The sequence below is a fragment of the Diadema setosum genome, chromosome 2, assembly GCF_964275005.1.
Source record: "Diadema setosum chromosome 2, eeDiaSeto1, whole genome shotgun sequence".
Classification (NCBI taxonomy): Eukaryota; Metazoa; Echinodermata; class Echinoidea; order Diadematoida; family Diadematidae; genus Diadema; species Diadema setosum.
The window spans coordinates 34,184,336-34,204,578 of NC_092686.1; the positions used below are offsets into that span (position 1 = coordinate 34,184,336).

Genomic DNA, 20,243 nt, shown 5'->3' on the forward strand with positions numbered 1-20,243 from the left:
TTTTTGTTTTTTGGGGGGGAATAAACCTGGTTTCCTATCCTCCTCTAGCAAAAACGTCACTTGCCCCTTTGTACTACATCCCTGCATTTCAGTGAAGAAGAATTTTCTTCTTTTTTTTTTTTTGGACAGCAAGCTGCTCTCTTTGATATCCCAACATTTGCAGGGAGATGAGTCGAGATCATATACACTGTATTCACAAGTCCACAAATTATATTCATCTACAATATGCAGTGAACACATTTGGGATCGATACCTACTATCCCCGTAACACATATTAAATTTTAGGAATCATCGTCATACCTAGCTAGCTAGTGTCATCAAATTAGAGTCTTAGATTTATAGATACCACCCGCAGTCGTCACTCACGCCCCCGCATGTGTCCTCGTGTCCTCTCCGTGTGTCTGTGAACGTCAGGTCGATGTCTGTATGGGGCGGGGTGGGTGGAGGGGGCGGGGCGGGTGGAGGGGGCGGGGCAATGGAGTGAAGTACTTGTATATAATAAGCGGTCGCCATGGAGACCCCCCTCCTCCCTGGATCGCCTCTTGTTTAGTTGTCATCGTCGTCCTCCTCCTCCTGGCTCATGGAGCCGTTGTGGATCACCAGCTGGTTGTTGACCGACGCGGTGGTCTCTTCCACCTGGAGCCGGTGCTTGACGTTCTCGTAGGTCTTGCTGTTCAGGGTCCGGTGGGACACTCCGTGCAGCTCAAAGTCCTTGTACATTTTCTGAGGGACCAAACAAAAAGGAGGCAAGAAAAACACATTAATCTAAAATGAAAAATGACAATATAGCAATTACAATTATTTTGAAAGCACATTTTCATATGCTGGATCTACCGTCTGGAATACTTTACCAAGACAACTCCGCCTATGTGTTTCAGAAGAAATGTTCAGAAGGAATTTTAAGACTGAACCATTTGAATAATAATAATGATAATAATAATGATAATGATAATAATAATAATAATGATAACAATAACAATAATAATGATAATGATAATAATAATAATAATGACAATAATAATAATAATGATAACAATAATAATGATAATAATAATAACAATAATAATAATGATAACAATAATAATAATTATAATAATGATAACAATAATAATGATAATAATAATAATAACAATAATAATAATAATGATAACAATAATAATGATAATAATAATGATAACAATAATAATAATACAAGGAATACTAATCATAATGATAAATTCATGTAAAAAGTGAAAATGATAATGACTAAAGAGGATTTATCAAATAGAACTACTAGCTCTAAGTAACAATTTGTACTCATGGAGGGTTAAACATCACAATGCAAGACCTCATGATTTCTTGTTGATCGCCCCCCCCCCCCAACTTTTTTTTTTTTTTTCACAATACATAGGAATACTTAGGGCGTAACCTCTTTGGGCCGCCCCGTTTTTTTTACCCTGCAAGTGACACCCTTTCTTTGATAAAACCTTGAAAAGGCCTTTATTTTTTTCTTTGCTTGTCAGCTCAAGAAACCCACAAGTGGAATTAGAAAGTTGCGCTGAAGGCCTTTTTTTTTTTTTTTTTTTTCGCTTGTTAGCTGATGAAACCCGGAAGTGGCAGTAGAAGTTGCGCTAAAGGCCTTTTTATTTATTCATTTTTTTGCTTGTTAGCCGATGAAACCCGGTAGTGACACCAGAAATATAAACCCCCCAACCTTTGAAAACATGGTGCCGGCCATGCATCATACAGCAGTTACATTTACCCTTGCGGTACACAGAACACAGTTATCTGTAGACATTCCTGATGTTTTGCAACAGAAATCGTTCATTTTCAATGCCAATTACCAGTAAATATGACAGAGTCAGATCCCCACAAGCTTCACAAAGACCACCACGAATTATTTCTGTCAGCTAATGCAAAAGGTTTGGGCAAAATATATCAAGCACTGCATGATTTTGCACCCTTCAAGTTTTTGTTTTGGCCACACAGCCTCCTCAAAAACTATTCACTTTTTAAATTCAATTGGTAATTCAAATTGAACAGGTAGCACATTCATGTGATACAAAAATTGACCATTGTGGAAGAGAGAACTCAAGCAAGATGTTTCCACCAACTCTACTTTGCATACCATCAAACAGTCTCACCTTCTTGAAGACACACATTACACCCATTACAGATAAAATTGCAGGGAACACTGAATTGAATACTGCAAGGCCGTACTTATCTTTTATTTCCATATGAAAATGGAAGCAGAAAAACATGCCACTCAAGGTTCAAACTCAAGTGGATTAGAGCAACTACATAAAATAAAGATAATAACAATACTGTGCTTCGTATGCAAAAAGCAGTTCTGTATGCATAAAGCACAAATTTAGCAAAGATCACAGAAAGAACACGAAAGAAAACAATCCAGGAATCAATAACAGCTATTGCTGGTCTGCAGAAAACGAACATGTAACAACAAGATGACCCTGAAAGTCTAGATCCCCATAGGTACTGGAGATGACTTGTACAAGACCAAGCCATTTCCAGTCCTTCCCATCACTGCGCCATGCTGATGCAGTCGGTTGCCACGGCAACTTACACTTGTGATTCTGAGCAGCGTGTTGAGCTGGTAGATGTGAAGTTGGAGCTCCAATCGGTCTGAGAGCCAGTCGCACAGTAGGTTCATGTTGCTGGTGTACCACTCCTGCAGAGGGAAAATCAGAGTGAAGAAAAATCAAAAACAGAGATTACACCCAAGGTTTACATCACATGATACAAAACATTGCTGGTGAACAGTGAAGAACAGTGAAGAATTGCATGTGCAGCATGAGAGATATGGAGATACGACATTCATATAATGAATACAACACTGTGTGGATGAAAACATAATATCACGTCAAGGTAATTAGGGGGATTGTAATTAATCATAGAGCTACATGTATCTGCCACTGGGGGCACTATAGAAGAAGTGTTGTTGTTGTTGTTGTTGTTGTTGTTGTTGTTGTTGTTGTTGTTGTTGTTGTTGTTGTTGTTGTTGTTGTTGTTGTTGTTGTTGTTGTTGTTGTTGTTGTTGTTGTTGTTGTTGTTGTTGTTGTTGTTGTTGTTGTTGTTGTTGTTGTTGTTGTTGTTGTTGTTGTTGTTGTTGTTGTTGTTGTTGTTGTTGTTGTTGTTGTTGTTGTTGTTGTTGTTGTTGTTGTTGTTGTTCTTCTTCTTCTTCTTCTTCTTCTTGTTCTTGTTCTTCTTCTTCTTCTTCTTCTTGTTGTTGTTGTTGTTGTTGCTGCTGCTGCTGCTGCTGCTGTTGTTGTTTTAACAACCATTACAGGGTGGTTCATCCCTGAAAGATACAAAAATTAGAAGCTAGGATACAGTGTGACTTTAGTCAATTACTCATCAGGTCCTGGGGACTTTTGCTAGAGGAATTATCTTCCTGTCCTCAAATTCGCACCTCTGAATGCACCTTTCCCCTGACTGAGGATAACTTGCCTGTTTCCATTTTACTCAGGGCGCTTTCAGACACACCGAGTCATCGTATATTCATACAATGTATGGATATACGACATTTCAATATTAGAGCATTCAGACACAGCACCCGGTTATACGATGATCGTATCACAGCATTCAGACCTATCGCACAAGCAAGTAGCCGTGATTCCCTTCCATCCGCAGTACGTAATTTACGCAGGCTTTGCGCATAGTGTCTATACTCTGTCTTGGATTCATCTGGTAGTTCACTAGTTCGCGCAATCAATCTGTCATAAGTCTGCACCGCGGATACGTGAGCTCAGCGCGCGCTGCGAATAAGCCCCGCCTACTCATACAACGTTTCGATATGAGAGCGTTTAGACACAAATATAAGTTGTATGGATATAGGATAATGATTTGAAACAACGCTCAAAACATCGTTTCGATATACAACCCATATTGATACGACATTTCAATATTAGAGCGTTCAGACACATAAAAACGTGCTATATCCATACGTTGTTTATCCAAACGTCGTATATCCATACAAAAACTCTGTAGTTTGAACTGGGGGGGGGGGGTGGGCCTCATATGATTCACTAAAGAAATTGCAGGGAAGCACTGAAGTTATGCTCAGTCTAGGGGAAGTAGCATTTCAATATATTGCTCATCATTAAAGAGAAATTTAATAGATAGGGCCTATAGCTATGTATAAAACAGATATAGAGTGTATGCACATACAGCAGTTGCCCCATAGATGATGTGATGATGTATAAAAGAGCAGTGAAACAATAGTTCCTATCAAAGTGGACTATACAAATTTAATTATTGTTGTTTAGTCTGAAGTTGTCAGGGTAGTCTGAAGAAAAATAGTAGAAATATTATCTTAAAAAATATGGTATATACTCAGATACTATTTTGGCCATATAAGAGATGACTGGGTTAACATGCATTTGCATTGCTTATTCCTTTTAAATTCCATGTCTATGATTCATATTTGAATAATCCAGCTGTTCAAACTGGAGCTCCTACAATACAGCACAAGAACATGAAGGAGCTAGAAATGTGCATCACCAGAAAACAGGAGGGCCGCAGAATTTCATGCCAGTATATGCAGCAGCAAATTTCACTAGTATGTGAAGTAGTGAAATGCGGTGAATGTCTCCCTCTTGTGACAGACTACAGCTTCACTTGGTGGGCCATGGTCACAGCTGGTCCCTGATTGATCTCAAACCATCCAAGTTCATTCATTAGCTACTGCACAGCAATCGTATTGCTTCTAATGGAAGCGTCAGGGGGGAAAAATGACAAAAGCTCATAATTGCACACTACAAGTGATCAATGACTGGATGTGTGGTGCTTTTAAAGCAAAAGATAAAAAATAAAGAATAAAAATAAATAAATATATAAAAAACAAGGACTTCACTGAATCTCAAGCAAATTAGCCTTGTCAATGATCACTAAACAAATCTACCAATCAGTGCAGTGCTACGAGTGAATCTCGAGTTTGATGGGGACAGCTCAGACAAGATTGTCATGGGGCTTCACACCTCCACATTATGCAAAACCAAAAACTGAATAAATGCTACCCCATGCCTTGTAAAGAGAAAGAATGGAGTTTGATGATTAGAGGGTATTCTACCAGCAATGGTTATGAGATAAGGATTTCAACATTTGATTGCCATATTACACAATCTGATTGGTCTGTCTAATATACCACCATTACATCATACGATTGGTCAGTCTGGTATATTATCATTACACCATCTGACTGGTCAGTCTAGTATACTGCCATTAAACCCCCTGATTGGTCAGTCTGGTATACCACCATTACACCATCTGATCGGTCAGTGTGATACACTACCACATCACCAACTGATAGGTCAGTCTGGTTTACTACCATTTCACCCTCCGATTGGTCAGTCTGGTATGCAACCATTACATCATCTCATTGGTCCGTCTGGTATATTATTACACCATCTGACTGGTCAGTCTGGTATATCATCATTAAACTTTCTTAATGGTTAGTCTGGTGTGCTACCATCAAATCATAAGTAATCAATCTGGTATACGACCATTATAACAAGCCAATCGGTCGTGAGGTAAACAATCATTAACCTAGCCGATCGGTCAGTCTGGTGAAAAGTCAGTGAAAAGGGAGCATCTTCCAATCCAGCATAATTTACTGCCATCACATGCTTTTAAACAGACAATGGCAATAAAAGTTCAGTAAAATGGCAAGAAATCTTTCCAACTCACCTCAAACAGATTGGCCAGGAACTCGTCATCATGGACACGCTCCCTGATTTCATCCAGGTTATCTCGGATGAATTCCACGTAGTCGTCAGCCAACTCCATCCCTGGATTCTGGGGGGGGGGGGGGGGTTAATCAGCAGTAGTGGCTTCATGAACAACTCATCAGCAATGACAAAGTGCACTAATCACTGTCTTGGGCACCATGTCAGTCCTCGGAAATACAAGGTAATATAGCATGCTAAAATGTGACTGATTCTTTACCACTGGGTGATACACATTTCTGGCCAAAACAGTATCAACTGCTTGATAAAATTTTTTTAAAATATATATTATATTCCTCTTCGAGACACATTTGTTGTACTTGACTAGATGTTCAAAGCTGGCTTTGCAAATTAATTTGTAGCTGTAGATTTATAAACATTTCTGAATTTTGCAAGATGGCAGTGACACATTTGAGATAAAACACATAGTATTCATTTCATATTTATCTAATTTAGATTACTTAGGACAGTGCAGCAAAATAGCATTAAGGAGCTCTTGCTACGTAGTAGAATATCTAGAAATAGATTCTGCACTCAACAAATGATTTATTACTACCAGCAGTAGTAGGCGCAAATAGGTAGGTATATAAATTACATGTGAGAATGAATGTATGAGTTTGTGGGTATAGAAAATACATTTCCATCCTTTTCCAGAGTTATAGAATTCTACCATACAGGATTCCTTTACAAATTTTTAAGGAGATGCTCCCTTTTTGAAGTGAGTTGCACGGCTGCTATCAGAAACAAATGCTCTCCCCCGATGCAAGATGACTTCCTTTTGACAGTGTTGTCAACTAGGTATGCTTTTGATCAAAAATCTGAAAGCTGTACAAAGAGAATGTCTTCAGAAAAGATCATTCCAGTATATCAGTAAAATGATGATCTGTATTAATTCACACACAATGCGAGGTTAGTAGCCTGGATAATGGAAAATGTTAGAACAAGTTTTGATTAAATAGATATTTGATAAGCTTGCAAAGAAAAAACCTTTGCAGTGTTTGAGTGTCATAAAGACCGTGAGATTAATTGTCTCTGTGGTGAAAAGTGTTAGAACAGAGTAGAGATCTGCACTGTGCATTCATCTACATGTATGTATGCTACAAAAGTTTCACTTACAGGAAAATACACTGTATCTACCACAGAAGGAAAACTGGGTTAGAAGAGATGCACTACAAAATACAAATGCCACTTATAATTGAGATAGATAATCAACCTTGGCAAGGTTAAGATTGTTAGGGAACAGAGTAAAATGTTGAAAGAGTCAATTAATTATACAGACAGGAGAAAAAAGTCCAATAACATACATTGCAATGCAAAGTAAATACAAGTGAGAAGACAGCCATCAAGAACAAAAGAGGACAAATTAGAGTGATTTCAATTGATAGAAAGATAGAAGTTTGTACCTAGAGTAGCTCCTATATGAATTACACATTAATAGCAGTATTTTAGCATGTAGATAAGCATCACTCGATGTCCCTTACTTATTGCAACATACCACTGGCAGGTATCTGTTGCACAGGAATATAGTACATAAATATGTATTGTTAAAAGAGAGTATCAGGTCATATACATATATACATATTACTCTCATGCAGTCCCGGGATACAGCAAGGATGTCGTGCTTATCCAACCATATTATGACTTCCAGAAGCTTTGAAACTCGCGCCATGGAGCCCCGTTTCGAGAAAGCACTTTACAGCAATCACAGCTTGCAGCCGCTGATGGCGCCGTCCCAGCGGCACGGTGACAAACCAGTCCTCTCTCAGTGTGTATTTGTTGGTTCAACAAAGTTGCAACAACAGAGTCATTTGACTGCAGTTTCTAAGGCAACGACTACAATGCTAGCCTCTGATTGGTTGTTGCCTAGCTGCGTAACATCGGGTGAAGAGCAATTACTGCAGGCTGCGACTGGAGTGGGGAAATGTGCTTTCTGAAACGGAGCCCCGAGGAGTTTCACAGACTTACACGTCGCTTGGGTTTGTTGGACTGTTGCCATGAGAACTGTGGGAAAGACTGAATCGTCACACAGACACATGCCAATCATGTAATGTCTCGGGACCGGGCAACGTTTTCATGCCACACCGAGCTCTGGACTACAGCTAGTCTTGATAGAGTCTGTCATGTCTGTAATATCTCTCAGATCATATCATGGTATTCTGTGTGGGTTACTATCACTGTGCTCTAACCAAATGAAACAGCACTTTGAACAGAAATACAATAGCATCTTTTTTATTCCTTCCCTTTTCATATAAATCTGTATGTCCATGATTCATTAAAAATGATACCTTCATTGTTTTTGTTTGTTTGTTTGTTTGTTTGGTTTTTTTTCACAGGCTCTAGTGCTCATTCCAGTCAGTGACATTAGATTGTCCTGACAAACTGGACATAACAAAATTCTTCCAAATTTATTTATCTCCAAGATGTGAAAGAATGATCAGTTACATTCATACTGCCCCATGCCCATTATTAAATTCAAATTCCAACATCAGGATAAATGAATCTAGAATGTCAGATATGCTTTTCTAATGATATGTTTCACTTAGCATTTAATCTATAAACCCCTCTTGTATCACATATGTAAAACATACACACACTGAGCCTCATCAATGCTCATCATCAATAATATATTAGTCAACACCCTCAGTACCAGCATTGTTGGTAAGAGAGATGGGGTGGTAGTACATGTACTCCTCAAAATCGAATAAACACTATATTACTACAAAATTAAGGTGACAGCATTCCTTACAATAAATATTGGCTGTGTCACAACAGGATAATTGCTACCCTCATGCATACGGTAAAGTTTACGGCTCTTCCGGCCTAGCATTGTAGCCAAAAGCAAAAGAACTGTCACTTCTAGAGTAGCCCAGAAGCATCTATTACCTAAACAGGTTGACAGAAATACTCCAGACATTAGAAGAGAAAAAGTTTTAGGAGGGGAGATAGGGGTGAACAAAAGAGGGGCGTAAAGATAGATTTGGTTGTCAGCACCGGGTACTTGTGAAAGGGGTGAACTCTCTTTCTATTACAACATTACAGAAGTTGGAAGGTTTGAAAGCACACATTTCAGGACTAGGGTTGTCATGACATAACGTCTCCATTAGCTCTACTCTGGAGTGAGTTTGTGGGTGTGGTTCTGGTAGTCAGTGGGTGGCAGCAACAGGGTCTCATTTCGAGAAAGACTGACAAAGGGTCTGACTGCGATAATTGGATACACAATACAGATCCATGGAAACACACTCAGGAAACAAAAAAAAAAAAAAATAGTTTACTAAGTCCGTCACAATACAACAAACGGCATTCTTTGCAATCCAGAAAACTGTAGATCTGAGACGTTGCGTGAACTTTGGTCCTCGATTGATCAGACTGTGGTTTCCACAGCGAGAGCCTGGCTTCAGTACCAGTGAAGACGTGTTGAGGATCGAGCTCAAGGTATTTAGTAGTGTGAGCTTCATCCATATTCATCTTCAGCAATATGACAAGCTGATGACATGCATTGTCCTATGGCTTCTAAAGGCCGTGTCACACCAGCCTTGCGTGCGACTTGCAAAGAACAATTTTGACTACCCGGAGGTCCCCGTAGATGATCCGCACATGACAGTACCTAGCGTGTATCTCAAAAGTAGTCGCCCGGAGGTGCGCACGCATATTATTTTACCCGCAACCGTGTTTAGGCCCTGTCACACCTTTCCGGGCAAGCTACTCGGGCTTGTTATGTGTAGGGATTTTCTAGCATACCGGACATTCCTGAGGGCGGAAAAGGATTTGTGCGAGTCAGCGCATGTGTCTTACTTGCTGGACACGTTATACTTGCAAGTATACTGTGTGACCTTTGTACCAGTCGCGTGGGGGCTGACAACTCAGTGAAGGAATTCCTCTAATGGAATGGCTGAAATCTCACAGAATTTCATTATCTTGGCTGCATACGGGACTGCGAAGTACCTGTGTGGGAATTACCTGGGAAGTACTGCCGCTAAGGGTCTCCTACTGGCGTTCTGCGTGGACCTCTACGGGCATTCCCGCGACTCACCCGGAAAAAGTTTTGGTCATGCTCAAAACTTGGCTGCAGTTAAATCGGACTTGCGTGAGCACCTCCGGGCAAGTATGCGCTAGATACTGCCAACTGCGGAGAGCTCCGGGGAGTAAATTTGTTTCCCCGCAAGTCAAGCCGCAGAAGTTCCCCCGTACGGTATGACAAGGCATGAATGAAAATTGCAAACATTCTTGTTCGCCCGCTGAAAATCTTCTACATGCTGGAAACTACCTCCTCGCCACAAGCCCGCGTAGCTTGCCCGGAATGGTGTGACACGGCCTTAAAATTGCAGCATGACAAAGAAACCTCTGATTCTCTCCTGAAGACAGTCATTCATTTCAATTTCAGTCTGTCACGCGGGTGAACTTTGGACTTAGAGGCGTAACCAAGGAATACAGTGTTCTGGATTGCAAAGAAACTCTGTTTCATAGCATCTTCAGAGGGAGTAAGTGGGATGAATTTAAATGACCTACCAAGTCTGTGCGAATTTTCTTTCTCTGATAAGCATTAAGAAAAAAAATATGATGACAAAGGTCAGAAAAAAAGTAGGAAATAAAGGATAAGTACATGTACTGTACATCAAACAGTATATCTATATATGTGACCCTGCACCACAAAACCAACAAAAAGTCGCCAGGCAAGGATTTTAAGTTAAGGGCAGATTCTGAAAGAGCAGACTCTAAGCTTTAAAATGATGTATAACTCAATTCAAATGGACTCCCCTAACCTATCTAAATATTGGAAAGAAAGCACACACTCCGGAAAAGTGTGAACGGAGAAAAGAGGCTCTGAAGTACAGGGTCTATTCAAGCATTTAAATCTTTAACATGCCGTGCTAGCTGTGCAATGAAAGGGACAAAACACAGGATGTAAACCACCCGAGCAACAACAATGATGGGATTATCAGAATAAGCTGAAATTTACCACGTTTTATTAACACATTCTGTTCATGATTAATGCCAACTTGCTAAGCAGTAGCGTTATCCTTTCAAAAGTTATTAGACTTAAAAGTGAGGAGTGTGTAAAGGATTTCAAGGATTGAAAAGGGGACTCCGAGACATACCTGATCATTCTATTCTCCCCCCCCCCAAAAAAAAAGCCCTGTAGAAAAACTGCTGAAAATGCACTTTCCCATTCATGTTATGATCCAAAATTAAAGAATAATATAGAAGAAGAATAGCTCTTTCAGAAAATATGAAAAAGTCAAGATTAACTCTGTTGATCCATTTCTCCTTTTTTTTGAGTCCTCACGTAAAATCAAGCGGGGCGACTTTTTGTTCGTTTTGTGATGCAAGGTCACATATATATATAGATATATATATATATATATATATATATATATATATATATATATATATATATATATATATATATATATTATATATATATAAGAATTAAACATGATAGCATACAAAAGTCTCAGGTTACACTTCCCTTGGAAGAATTTATTGATGTACATTTTATTCCAAATTCCTTGACTGGTAAGAGTTTTACCAATAGGAAATGTTTTCTTTGAGATTTCCTTGGCAAAGACTATTCTCTGAAAAGACTCTCTCTCTCAATTGCATAAGATTACGCTTACTACAGTGTACATGAACTCCAGTAATAAAACTTACGATAAAGTATCAATAACTACAAAACAATTGCAAACGTACTCATCACTTTACAATAAAATATGAGAAAATGGAAAAATAAAACCACTAATAGGAGCTTTTGATGTGGTTACCGTAAATGACAGGATTGACGCAAAGAAGGTTCCCTCGTCGTAGCGTGCCAGCTTTGACAGCACGTTCTCCAGGACCCCCCGGAGTTTTTGCACGGTCAGCTGAATGACGCTGTAGGAAGTTTTGTTGATCTCTTCGTCTATCCTGGTGTGGTACTGATGCTGCCGAAAGCAAGAGGACAGACGTACAGACACAGACACAAACACACATACACACAGACACACACACACACACACAAACATGAAGAGAGAGAGAGAGAGGTAAGATCGGTCAAGTGCCAAATGAAAAACACCCCTTCAGCAACTTGGCAAGAAAATGATGCAGGTGTGTTAATTGAGAAGTTTGCTTCTTAATTGTGTGATGAGAACAAAAATTAATACTTGTTACTTTGGGGGAGTACAGGAACTGGCTGAGCAATGTGTCAATTCCTATCATGAATTAGAATATAGATCCTCAGATCTGTTGACTCCAATATAATTGGGTAGGAGAAGCAATGAATAAGAAGACAAGAATTCAACAAGATAACTCAACTTTCCAGATTTGGTGATTATTTCTTATTTTGCTTGTGTTTGCTTTTATTTAGCTCTCTGGTCAAATTTCGCTAAAATAACCCTAATGTCTACAGAATACATATATAACAAATAAATATATTCCTTTAATGACCATCAAATGGACTGATCTTTTCTAGTTTATCACAAAAAACCTTACATTGCCAAGTAATGTACAAGTAAGTAGACATTGGTCTTAACCCATTGTGGACGAACTAATTTTGCTAAACACGCATTTCCCATACATGTAGATACTTGCCCAAGTATACTCGGGACTAGACTTAAATGGGTTAAGGGTGATAACATAATTACGAAAATTACTCAATCCTATCATCACACCAATACTACTCATGTACACAAAAGATTACTAAAGGAGTATACAGTATGTCCCCCCAAAAAAATTACAATTGAATTTTTGCATTGATAACATCCAGTATGATTTATTGTCTAAATGCTACTTCAGGGTCTTAAAATATAACATCTTAGCTCTATTTTGCAGAAAACCCCATTCGATTTGGTTAAGCGGTCACAGAGTAATGTGGATTGTTGTAAAGCATGTCATGAGTCTGATTCTTCCAAGTTTAGCACTTCAATGATCTTGTGTGTGAATACAATAGACAGAACTTGGAGGGAAAAGATTCCTGACATGCTCTACAAAATTCCTCATTTCTCTTTGACCACTGAAGCAAATCGAATGGGGTTTTCTGTAAGATGTGGGCAATGAGTTGTAGTTTCATACCCTGGAATTTTATTTGGATCGATTCATTATTTCTTAAGTTATCATTGGGTTCTGTTGTAATTTTTGGGGGGGACATACGGTAATGCAAAGAATATAGCTGAACAGAAGACAGAGTGAGAATATCAATGGAGTAATCAGTTTTCTTGAATACATATATAACAGAATACTGTTAATCAGGACTTTGTAAGAAAACCTACATATCTCTGTCTTGGTAGGGCAAAGTTCGTGCAGTATTCTTGGCTTCTCCACTTTCTTTTTTGTTTTGTTTTAGTTTCGTGAATTTTGCGAAAATGTTCACGGGTGCAAAAAAATTACAAAACGTGAAAATATTAACAAATATGGAAACAAAAACTTACCCCACATGCACTGTCTCAGGCTAGAACACTAGTGCTGCAATATCAAGTGACTACTAGCAGCCCTAATGCCATAGACATTATGAATTGTGGTTACTGGCTTGTTTTAAATGTTAGCAGTTCTGGCTAACTCATTTCAAGCAATGTTTTAGCAATGCTGTTTGTTTGAAAAGTTCCATTTCCTCCTAAATTTTTGTGTCATATGTCTATTTGCAACTACCATGATAAGGAGAAGACCAAAAATCGTGGAATTAACAATTTTGCGAAAATATCTAATCAACTGCCATTCATTAGAGTATCTACATGTGCATACATTACATTCTTTTTTTTTTGCCTGTGTATGTGTGAACAAGAGAGCAAAAGAGCAATCTGTATCGCAATTAAAATCTCTCTTTTCCAGTGCCTGTGAATGTACCTATGAGAAAGATATCCCGAAGTTGACCATCAACGAATACAATGTAAGAACAACACTGTGTAATCCTCTTGTAGTCCCCACTACATCACAATAGCCTGCAAACATGGTGCAGATGATGCTACACCCAGGTAGATCATGTGCATACACTATGGCCAGGTTTGCCAGGCATGGAGAGCAAGGAAATATAACAAACAATCTAAAATAGTTGCTGATACATACGGTAGTTTGACAAGTCACAACTAAATGCATTGGCACCCAAAGATTTAATCAGTACTTAGTGTTGCTTCCTAAACTGATATTTTAACTGCACTGACACACGATTCAAGTGCAATGGCCTGACCGTAGATGAGAAATACGTGACATACGTCAGAGGATTTTATGATTATGACCACTCACTGCCTCTGAGTCCTTGGTGGGTGGACACAGCTTCATGGATTTATCCTTGGCATCAGTCAGTACGTTCATCATCACACAGAGCTCCGTGCTCAGTCGGTAGTCACTGTTCTGGCGGCCTTTCTTGATCCAAACCTCAAATGCTTGCATAGTTCTGTCAGAATCATGTGGACAGCATTATCAACAGTTTAAGAAACTAGAAATGTCGCTATGGCGACTGATGCCTCCGCCATAATGCATTATTCTCCCAATAGGTGTATAGTACAATGTCTTCACAATGTGTAATGACAGTTTCACATAACTGGCAGAAATATCTGGAATGTTCACTTCCCACGAACTGGGTTTGCTATAATTGTCTATTAAAGAGTGCAGGTACGCATATTTGGGGAATTGAAAATGTTTACTTGACTTCTGACCGATCTTATTATAAGTTTATGCATCAAGTATAATTTTCAAGGTATGAAGAAAGAGTGTAATTACAGTACAAAATATATCTTCTTTTTTTTTGCATTTAAACCTGACCTTTGACCCTTAACATTTTACCTTTGACCTTCTGGCTAGAAATTTTCAAGAGAATCTCCATTAAAGAATACATGTACATTTATATTAAATTTTAAAACTATAATGCAATCATTGCATATACTAGTATATGAGGAAAGTAGTAACATTTTGAGGATTGAACTTGACCTTTGACCCCTGACTATTGACCCATGACCCCTAAATTCCCTAGATAATCCCTGCCAGTCAGTACATGCATATGTACCAAGTTCCATGAAGATACATTGAACTATTTGCGAGAAAAGTGATATTGCAACATTTTCACCTAACCTTTGACCTTTTGACCTTTGACGTTATGACATGAAACTCTCTCTGGATAATCTTTACGCAGTAGTACATGTCTACACAAAGTTTCAAGAAAATAACTGCGGGCATTGCACAGATATGGGGGAAATAGCAACATTTTTAGCATTTGACCTTGACCTTTTGACCTTTGACCTCTTGCCAATGTCACTAAAATCTACTCAACTAATTGTCCCATCATACATCATCCTTGGACCAAGTTTGGTGAAAGCTGCTTCATCCAGTTTTGAGTTATCATGTAAACAGATAAATTTTAGGATTTGACCTTGATCTTTGACCTTTGACCTCTGTCCGATTTCACTGAAAAACTAATCAAGTAATTGTCCCATCATACATCATCCTCCAAGAAAGTTTGGGGAAATTTGCTCCATCAAGTCTTGAGTTATCGCATAAACGGATACAATTTCATGACTTGACCTTGACCTTTGACCTTTAGCCGATTTCACCCAAAATCTAATCAAATCATTGCCCCATCATACTTCATACTTGGACCAAGTTTGGTAAAATTCCATTAAATATTACTCAAGTTATCGCGTAAACGAAAGCGGACGGACGTACGTACAGACGTACGGACGTACGGACGGACGGACGGACGGACAACCCGAAAACATAATGCCTCCGGCACCACTTCGTGGCGGAGGCATAAAAAAAGGTCTCTCAACCATGGAACAGGTTGCAATCACTATACTACAAGGTACATGTGTACATAGCTCAAAGCTACTTACAAAATTCAGGAGCATACACAGATCAATTATCAAACTGGGTTCTGGGTAAAGTGTGTTATTAAGGAGATATTTGAATACTTGGAACAATGATGTTTGGTTTGAGAAACTACTACTAATATATTGTCTCATATTCAATAGGCACACATTTCATGATAAGCTATCTCAGACCTATGGTACTAAATACAGTATTTGGATTTTAGCTTCAAAAAACATTTCTTATATTTTTTTATTGAAAGAAAGAACAAGAGGAAGGAAGAAACTAAGATCATGACAAAAACAAATAAAAAAGAGGGAGGTCAAAAGAAGGGAGAAGGGAAGAATTGATAAGAAAAAGGGAGCAGGGAGGAAGAGGATGAAAAGGGATAGTGGTGAAAGAAGAGGAAGAAGTAGAAGGGGAATGAAGAAGAAAGGGAAGAGGAGAGAAGGAGAAGAAGAGAAGCGAAGAGGAAAGAAACAGAGGAGAAAGAAGAAAATTGGGAGGAAGAGAGGATGAGGAAGGAGAAGAGGGAAGGAGGAGGAGGAGGAGGAGGAAGAGGCAGAAGGAAAGAGAAAAAAGGAAGAAAGAAAGGAAGAAACAAGGAGGATGAAGGGTGAGGATGAGGGAAGGAGGAGGAGGAGGAGAATGAGGAGGGATCAAGGAGGAAAAAAAAGGAGGAGGAAACAGGCAAAAAAGAAGAAAGAAAGAGCAAGAAACAAGGAAGAAGAACAGAAAAGGAGAAGAGAGAAGAGATGGGAAGAAGAAGGAAGAAGAGGAAGAATAGGAGATGGAGAGAAGGAAACACAGGAAGAGATGCAAAGAAGAAGGAAAAGAAAAACAGGAAGAGGATGGAAGTAACAGGTGGGAAGGAGAAGGAAGAGGAAGAGAGGAGATGGAGTGAAGGAAAAACAGGAAGAAGAGGGAAAGAGAGGAAGGAAGGGGTGGGAAGGAGGAGGAAGATGAGGAAGAATATGAGAGACGGAAGAGGTGGGAAGGAAGAGGGAAAAGAGGAAGAATAGGAGATGGAGAGAAAGGGAAAAAGGAAGAGTAGAAGAAAGAGGAGAAGGAAGCGGAGGAGGGAGACATAGAGGATGGATGGAGAAAACGACAATAAAAAAACAATCATCTACCTGACAACACAGGACTCAATCATATCGGCTGCCATCAGTTTGAGTCTGTGGTCGAGGTGGAGAGCAAACTCCTGCTGAGGCCAGTGCAGGTCTCTCACAAATGTCTGGAGTGCGTCCAGCTTCCAGAACAGATCTTCCGATGTCTCAGTGCCGTTTCTGCATCCGAGGAAGGATTGGAATGCTCAGCTTGCTTGGGATAAAGCTATCTATCTCATTCAAATCTAGACGAGTGAGCATCAATTTGAACACAGAATAACCTCAATATCAACACCAGTTGTCTTTAATCACTCAATTTGTTTATATGTTTGTGTTCACTAGACATTCCAAATTGTTGAAAGACTATATGACTCATTGATATGTGTATTTGGGTGTGTGTTTGGTTTGGCATAACTACAATTGTATGGGTCTTACAAAGCTGAATAGCCATGATGATGGGGGAGGGGCTTGTTCCTTTTCAGTCTGCCTATACTGTACAAGACTGATCAACTCTGCTCAATATCAACTTCACATATGGCATGCATGTTGGCACCACACAGGAGAAAATAATTATTTGGTCAAGTTTTCTCACAGAGGCCACCTCTACTCACCCCTTGGGCTCCCACTTTTCCTTTTCGAATCCCCGATGAATGGACTGAGCGATGGATGATTCCATCAAGTCCACGTAGCGGATGACTTGAGGAGCAAAAGTGTCTTGGAGCTTGACGTGGAATCGTCCACCCTTGAGTGTCGCTACATCATCCCAAGAGGATGAGGGGACGGGAGGAAGAGGATGAGAAAAAGAAAGAGGATGAATTAGACTGTGATGAGGGAAAGGGACTCTCTCTCGAAAGAAAAAGCAGGTAAGGTGTGACAAAGTGGGTGAAAAAGAACATCAGTGAGAACAAGACAAAGAGGTGAAGAATGAATGAGTGACTTAATGTTACAAAATATTATTCAGATTGAGTGTAGTGAGTTATAGGTTATATTGATGCATTTTCTAAATCCAGACTCATGACAGCATTCAAAGTATGGGCGTGCCTTCTGCAATCCTGAAAATTTGATTCTTTTCATGAGCTGGTATATTGCAGAGGTAGGTGATTCATACTTTTCCTTGGAATAATAAAACTGGAAACTTCTTTATGATACAGAGGGATACAAAACTATAGAATACTAGTGAATTTATTTGGATCACAAAACATTCTAACCATTACTGTAAAGGAAGCTATTTTCACGGGCATGAAATTTTCGTGAGTTGTAGCCGACGGCATTTGCCGCGGCATGAAATTTTTGTGACTTGCCACTGGTATTCAATGCATAAAGTGCAGACAAGAACTTTTGTGTGCACTTTAATTTTTGGAATCTTGGGTTCTCGCTATATTTGCAAAATAAAAATGCATGTGAACATCTGTGGTTAAACTAAAATATTCTCTTTACACAAGGGAAGCATATTCATATCTCGTAAAAAAGTTCTGATGTTTTTGAAATTTATTTGCCAGTTTGGCTCTTTCAGTGCATGTTATTCCCACATTTTCTTGAATATGACGAAAGTAAAAATGGTACAGGTAAATTTCAGCACATCTGAGCTGTAACAAAGTACAATTGTGTAATTAAATTGGGATTTAAATCACTACATTATATCAACGCATAAGGATAAAATACTTGATATCAATTGCCAAACTTACTGTGATTAGCGTTTTGATAAAATCTGCTAAATTGATCTATTGGCCCACAATGACTTCAAGGACACAAAATTACTCAAACAGGAAGGGAATTTTTCCCTGCCTTTCACAAAGCAATCAAATAAAACAGACTTTGCATGGAAGTCTGCTATTTGTTCTTACTTTCTTTTCTTCCCTTCCCATTCCTTCACATGGATGGACAATTTTGGGCTGGGAGTTTGGGGCCATCTTTGTCTTTGTCTTTTTTTTTTTTTAACTCACGCTCTGATCGGAGGAAGTCATTGAGCAGCTGGAAGAGCGGGAAGCTGTCCCAAGTGTCCGGTGGCTGGACATCCAGGGAGGCGTCCATGTCAACGCCAAACAAGGACCAGAAGATCTCTGCGTGCTCTATGAGCAGGTCACTGAACCATGCAAATGCCTGCACAGAGAAGGGGACAAGCTGGTTATAATCTTTGGCTTTTGTCCTTGTTTTTGAAAGTCTTTTCTCTCTATGATATGATTATCTGGACATACTATGAAGAGAAGTTGAGGAAAAGAGTGCACTGGTTATGTAATGATCCCTGAATATCTGTACCATGTACGCCATATGTGCAAAAAACAAACAAACAAACCAACGCTTTGCTTCATATTGTCTATAACATGGTATACTTGCAATGTAGATTATGCTTAGATGGATTCTTCATCAGCCTCATCGCTTTGCTGTCGGCACTACAGGGACTCTTTCCACTCGTTTCATACGATGTAGAAGTATTATGTCTGTCTCAAAATTATTTTTTTACCATGGAACATGGAAAAATGCAAAGAACTGAGTGCTAGTATTGAAATCCAATTCTGTTTTTCTTTCTTTCGGTACACTCATCAAAAATAAACTTTATCAGTCTTACAATTCTACAGCAGCAAACACAACCCCATAGAATATAAAACTTACATACATTATGACTACATACACTGTCCTTGACAACTGCAGTCATCGGATGATAATACTTTTCATGTACAATAATGCATTGGTTAGATTATTTAACAAATTGCATGTTATAATGAAAGTGTGTAAACCCAGCGACATTGAAATAATGGAGTAATAACCTTAACTTTTTGTACTATATGTCCCTGGCTAAATTTGCATATCATTCATTTAGACAAAAAAGAAGGAGTTAACATAGCTGTATTAGTCCCAATATATCACAGACAGGGTAATACATTACAAACTTGAATGAGACGAAAACAATTTTATCCAATATAAATACAAGCTTAGTGCAGAGTATATTGCAGAGCATACAACATCAACTCAAAGTTATTGTCAAACAAATAGGATTAAGTTACACAGAGTCTAGGAGGGTGCAAAGAATGTCTCTCAAAAGAATTGCAACCAACTCAAAATACAGATTTCAAGTCAGAAATGTAGATTTCAGAAAAGCCACGACATCAAGATTCAAACAAAGTTAACCATACTTTTTCTTCCAGGGGTAAATTAGTGCATTATGCTATAATTGCCTAGAATATCAAAACATCTTTTATCGCCGCATGAATTATTTGGAGCAATGCATTGGACATGAATAAGTCTATTTTGTCCAAAAAATGTCTGTGTAGTGATGACAATTTATCATATGAATTGGATGTAAATATTGTTTGGCCATTTCATATGGAAGGAATGAAGTTGCCTGTTAAATCTTTGTTGGTTTTGCTGGTTACAAGGATGAGACGACCAAAAAAAAAAATGAATGCTGAGATAATTCGTAATGTATGTTTTTCAATGAGCTGATAAGATAAGACTGATATAAAGATAAATACTGATAACAGCAAAAGCAAAAAAGGATGTACTTAATGGAGATACTGTTGAGAATGACAAGATTCCTGTGAAAGCCTGATGGAATACACAGAGAGAGGCGGATCCAAAAAATTTGCAGAACAGTTGCCCATGACACGAGCAATTCATTGGTGTGCTAGTGTAGTGCGCGTTTAACAAC

The 20,243-nt window shown here is 38.8% G+C and overlaps 1 protein-coding gene across 1 annotated transcript in view; it reads right to left on the reverse strand.

The window, feature by feature from the left end:
• Positions 1-546: 546 nt before the first annotated feature.
• Positions 547-20,243, reverse strand: part of LOC140244375 (calcium-dependent secretion activator 1-like) — a 69,997-nt gene continuing 50,300 nt past the window's right edge. Inside the window, exons 17-24 of the mRNA XM_072324016.1 lie at positions 18,541-18,697; positions 17,209-17,350; positions 16,622-16,777; positions 13,932-14,082; positions 11,483-11,641; positions 5,686-5,793; positions 2,564-2,668; positions 547-723 (exon numbers count right to left, since the gene is read on the reverse strand). Coding sequence (XP_072180117.1) covers positions 547-723; positions 2,564-2,668; positions 5,686-5,793; positions 11,483-11,641; positions 13,932-14,082; positions 16,622-16,777; positions 17,209-17,350; positions 18,541-18,697 — 1,155 coding nt within the window. The remainder of the gene's footprint in view (positions 724-2,563; positions 2,669-5,685; positions 5,794-11,482; positions 11,642-13,931; positions 14,083-16,621; positions 16,778-17,208; positions 17,351-18,540; positions 18,698-20,243) is intronic.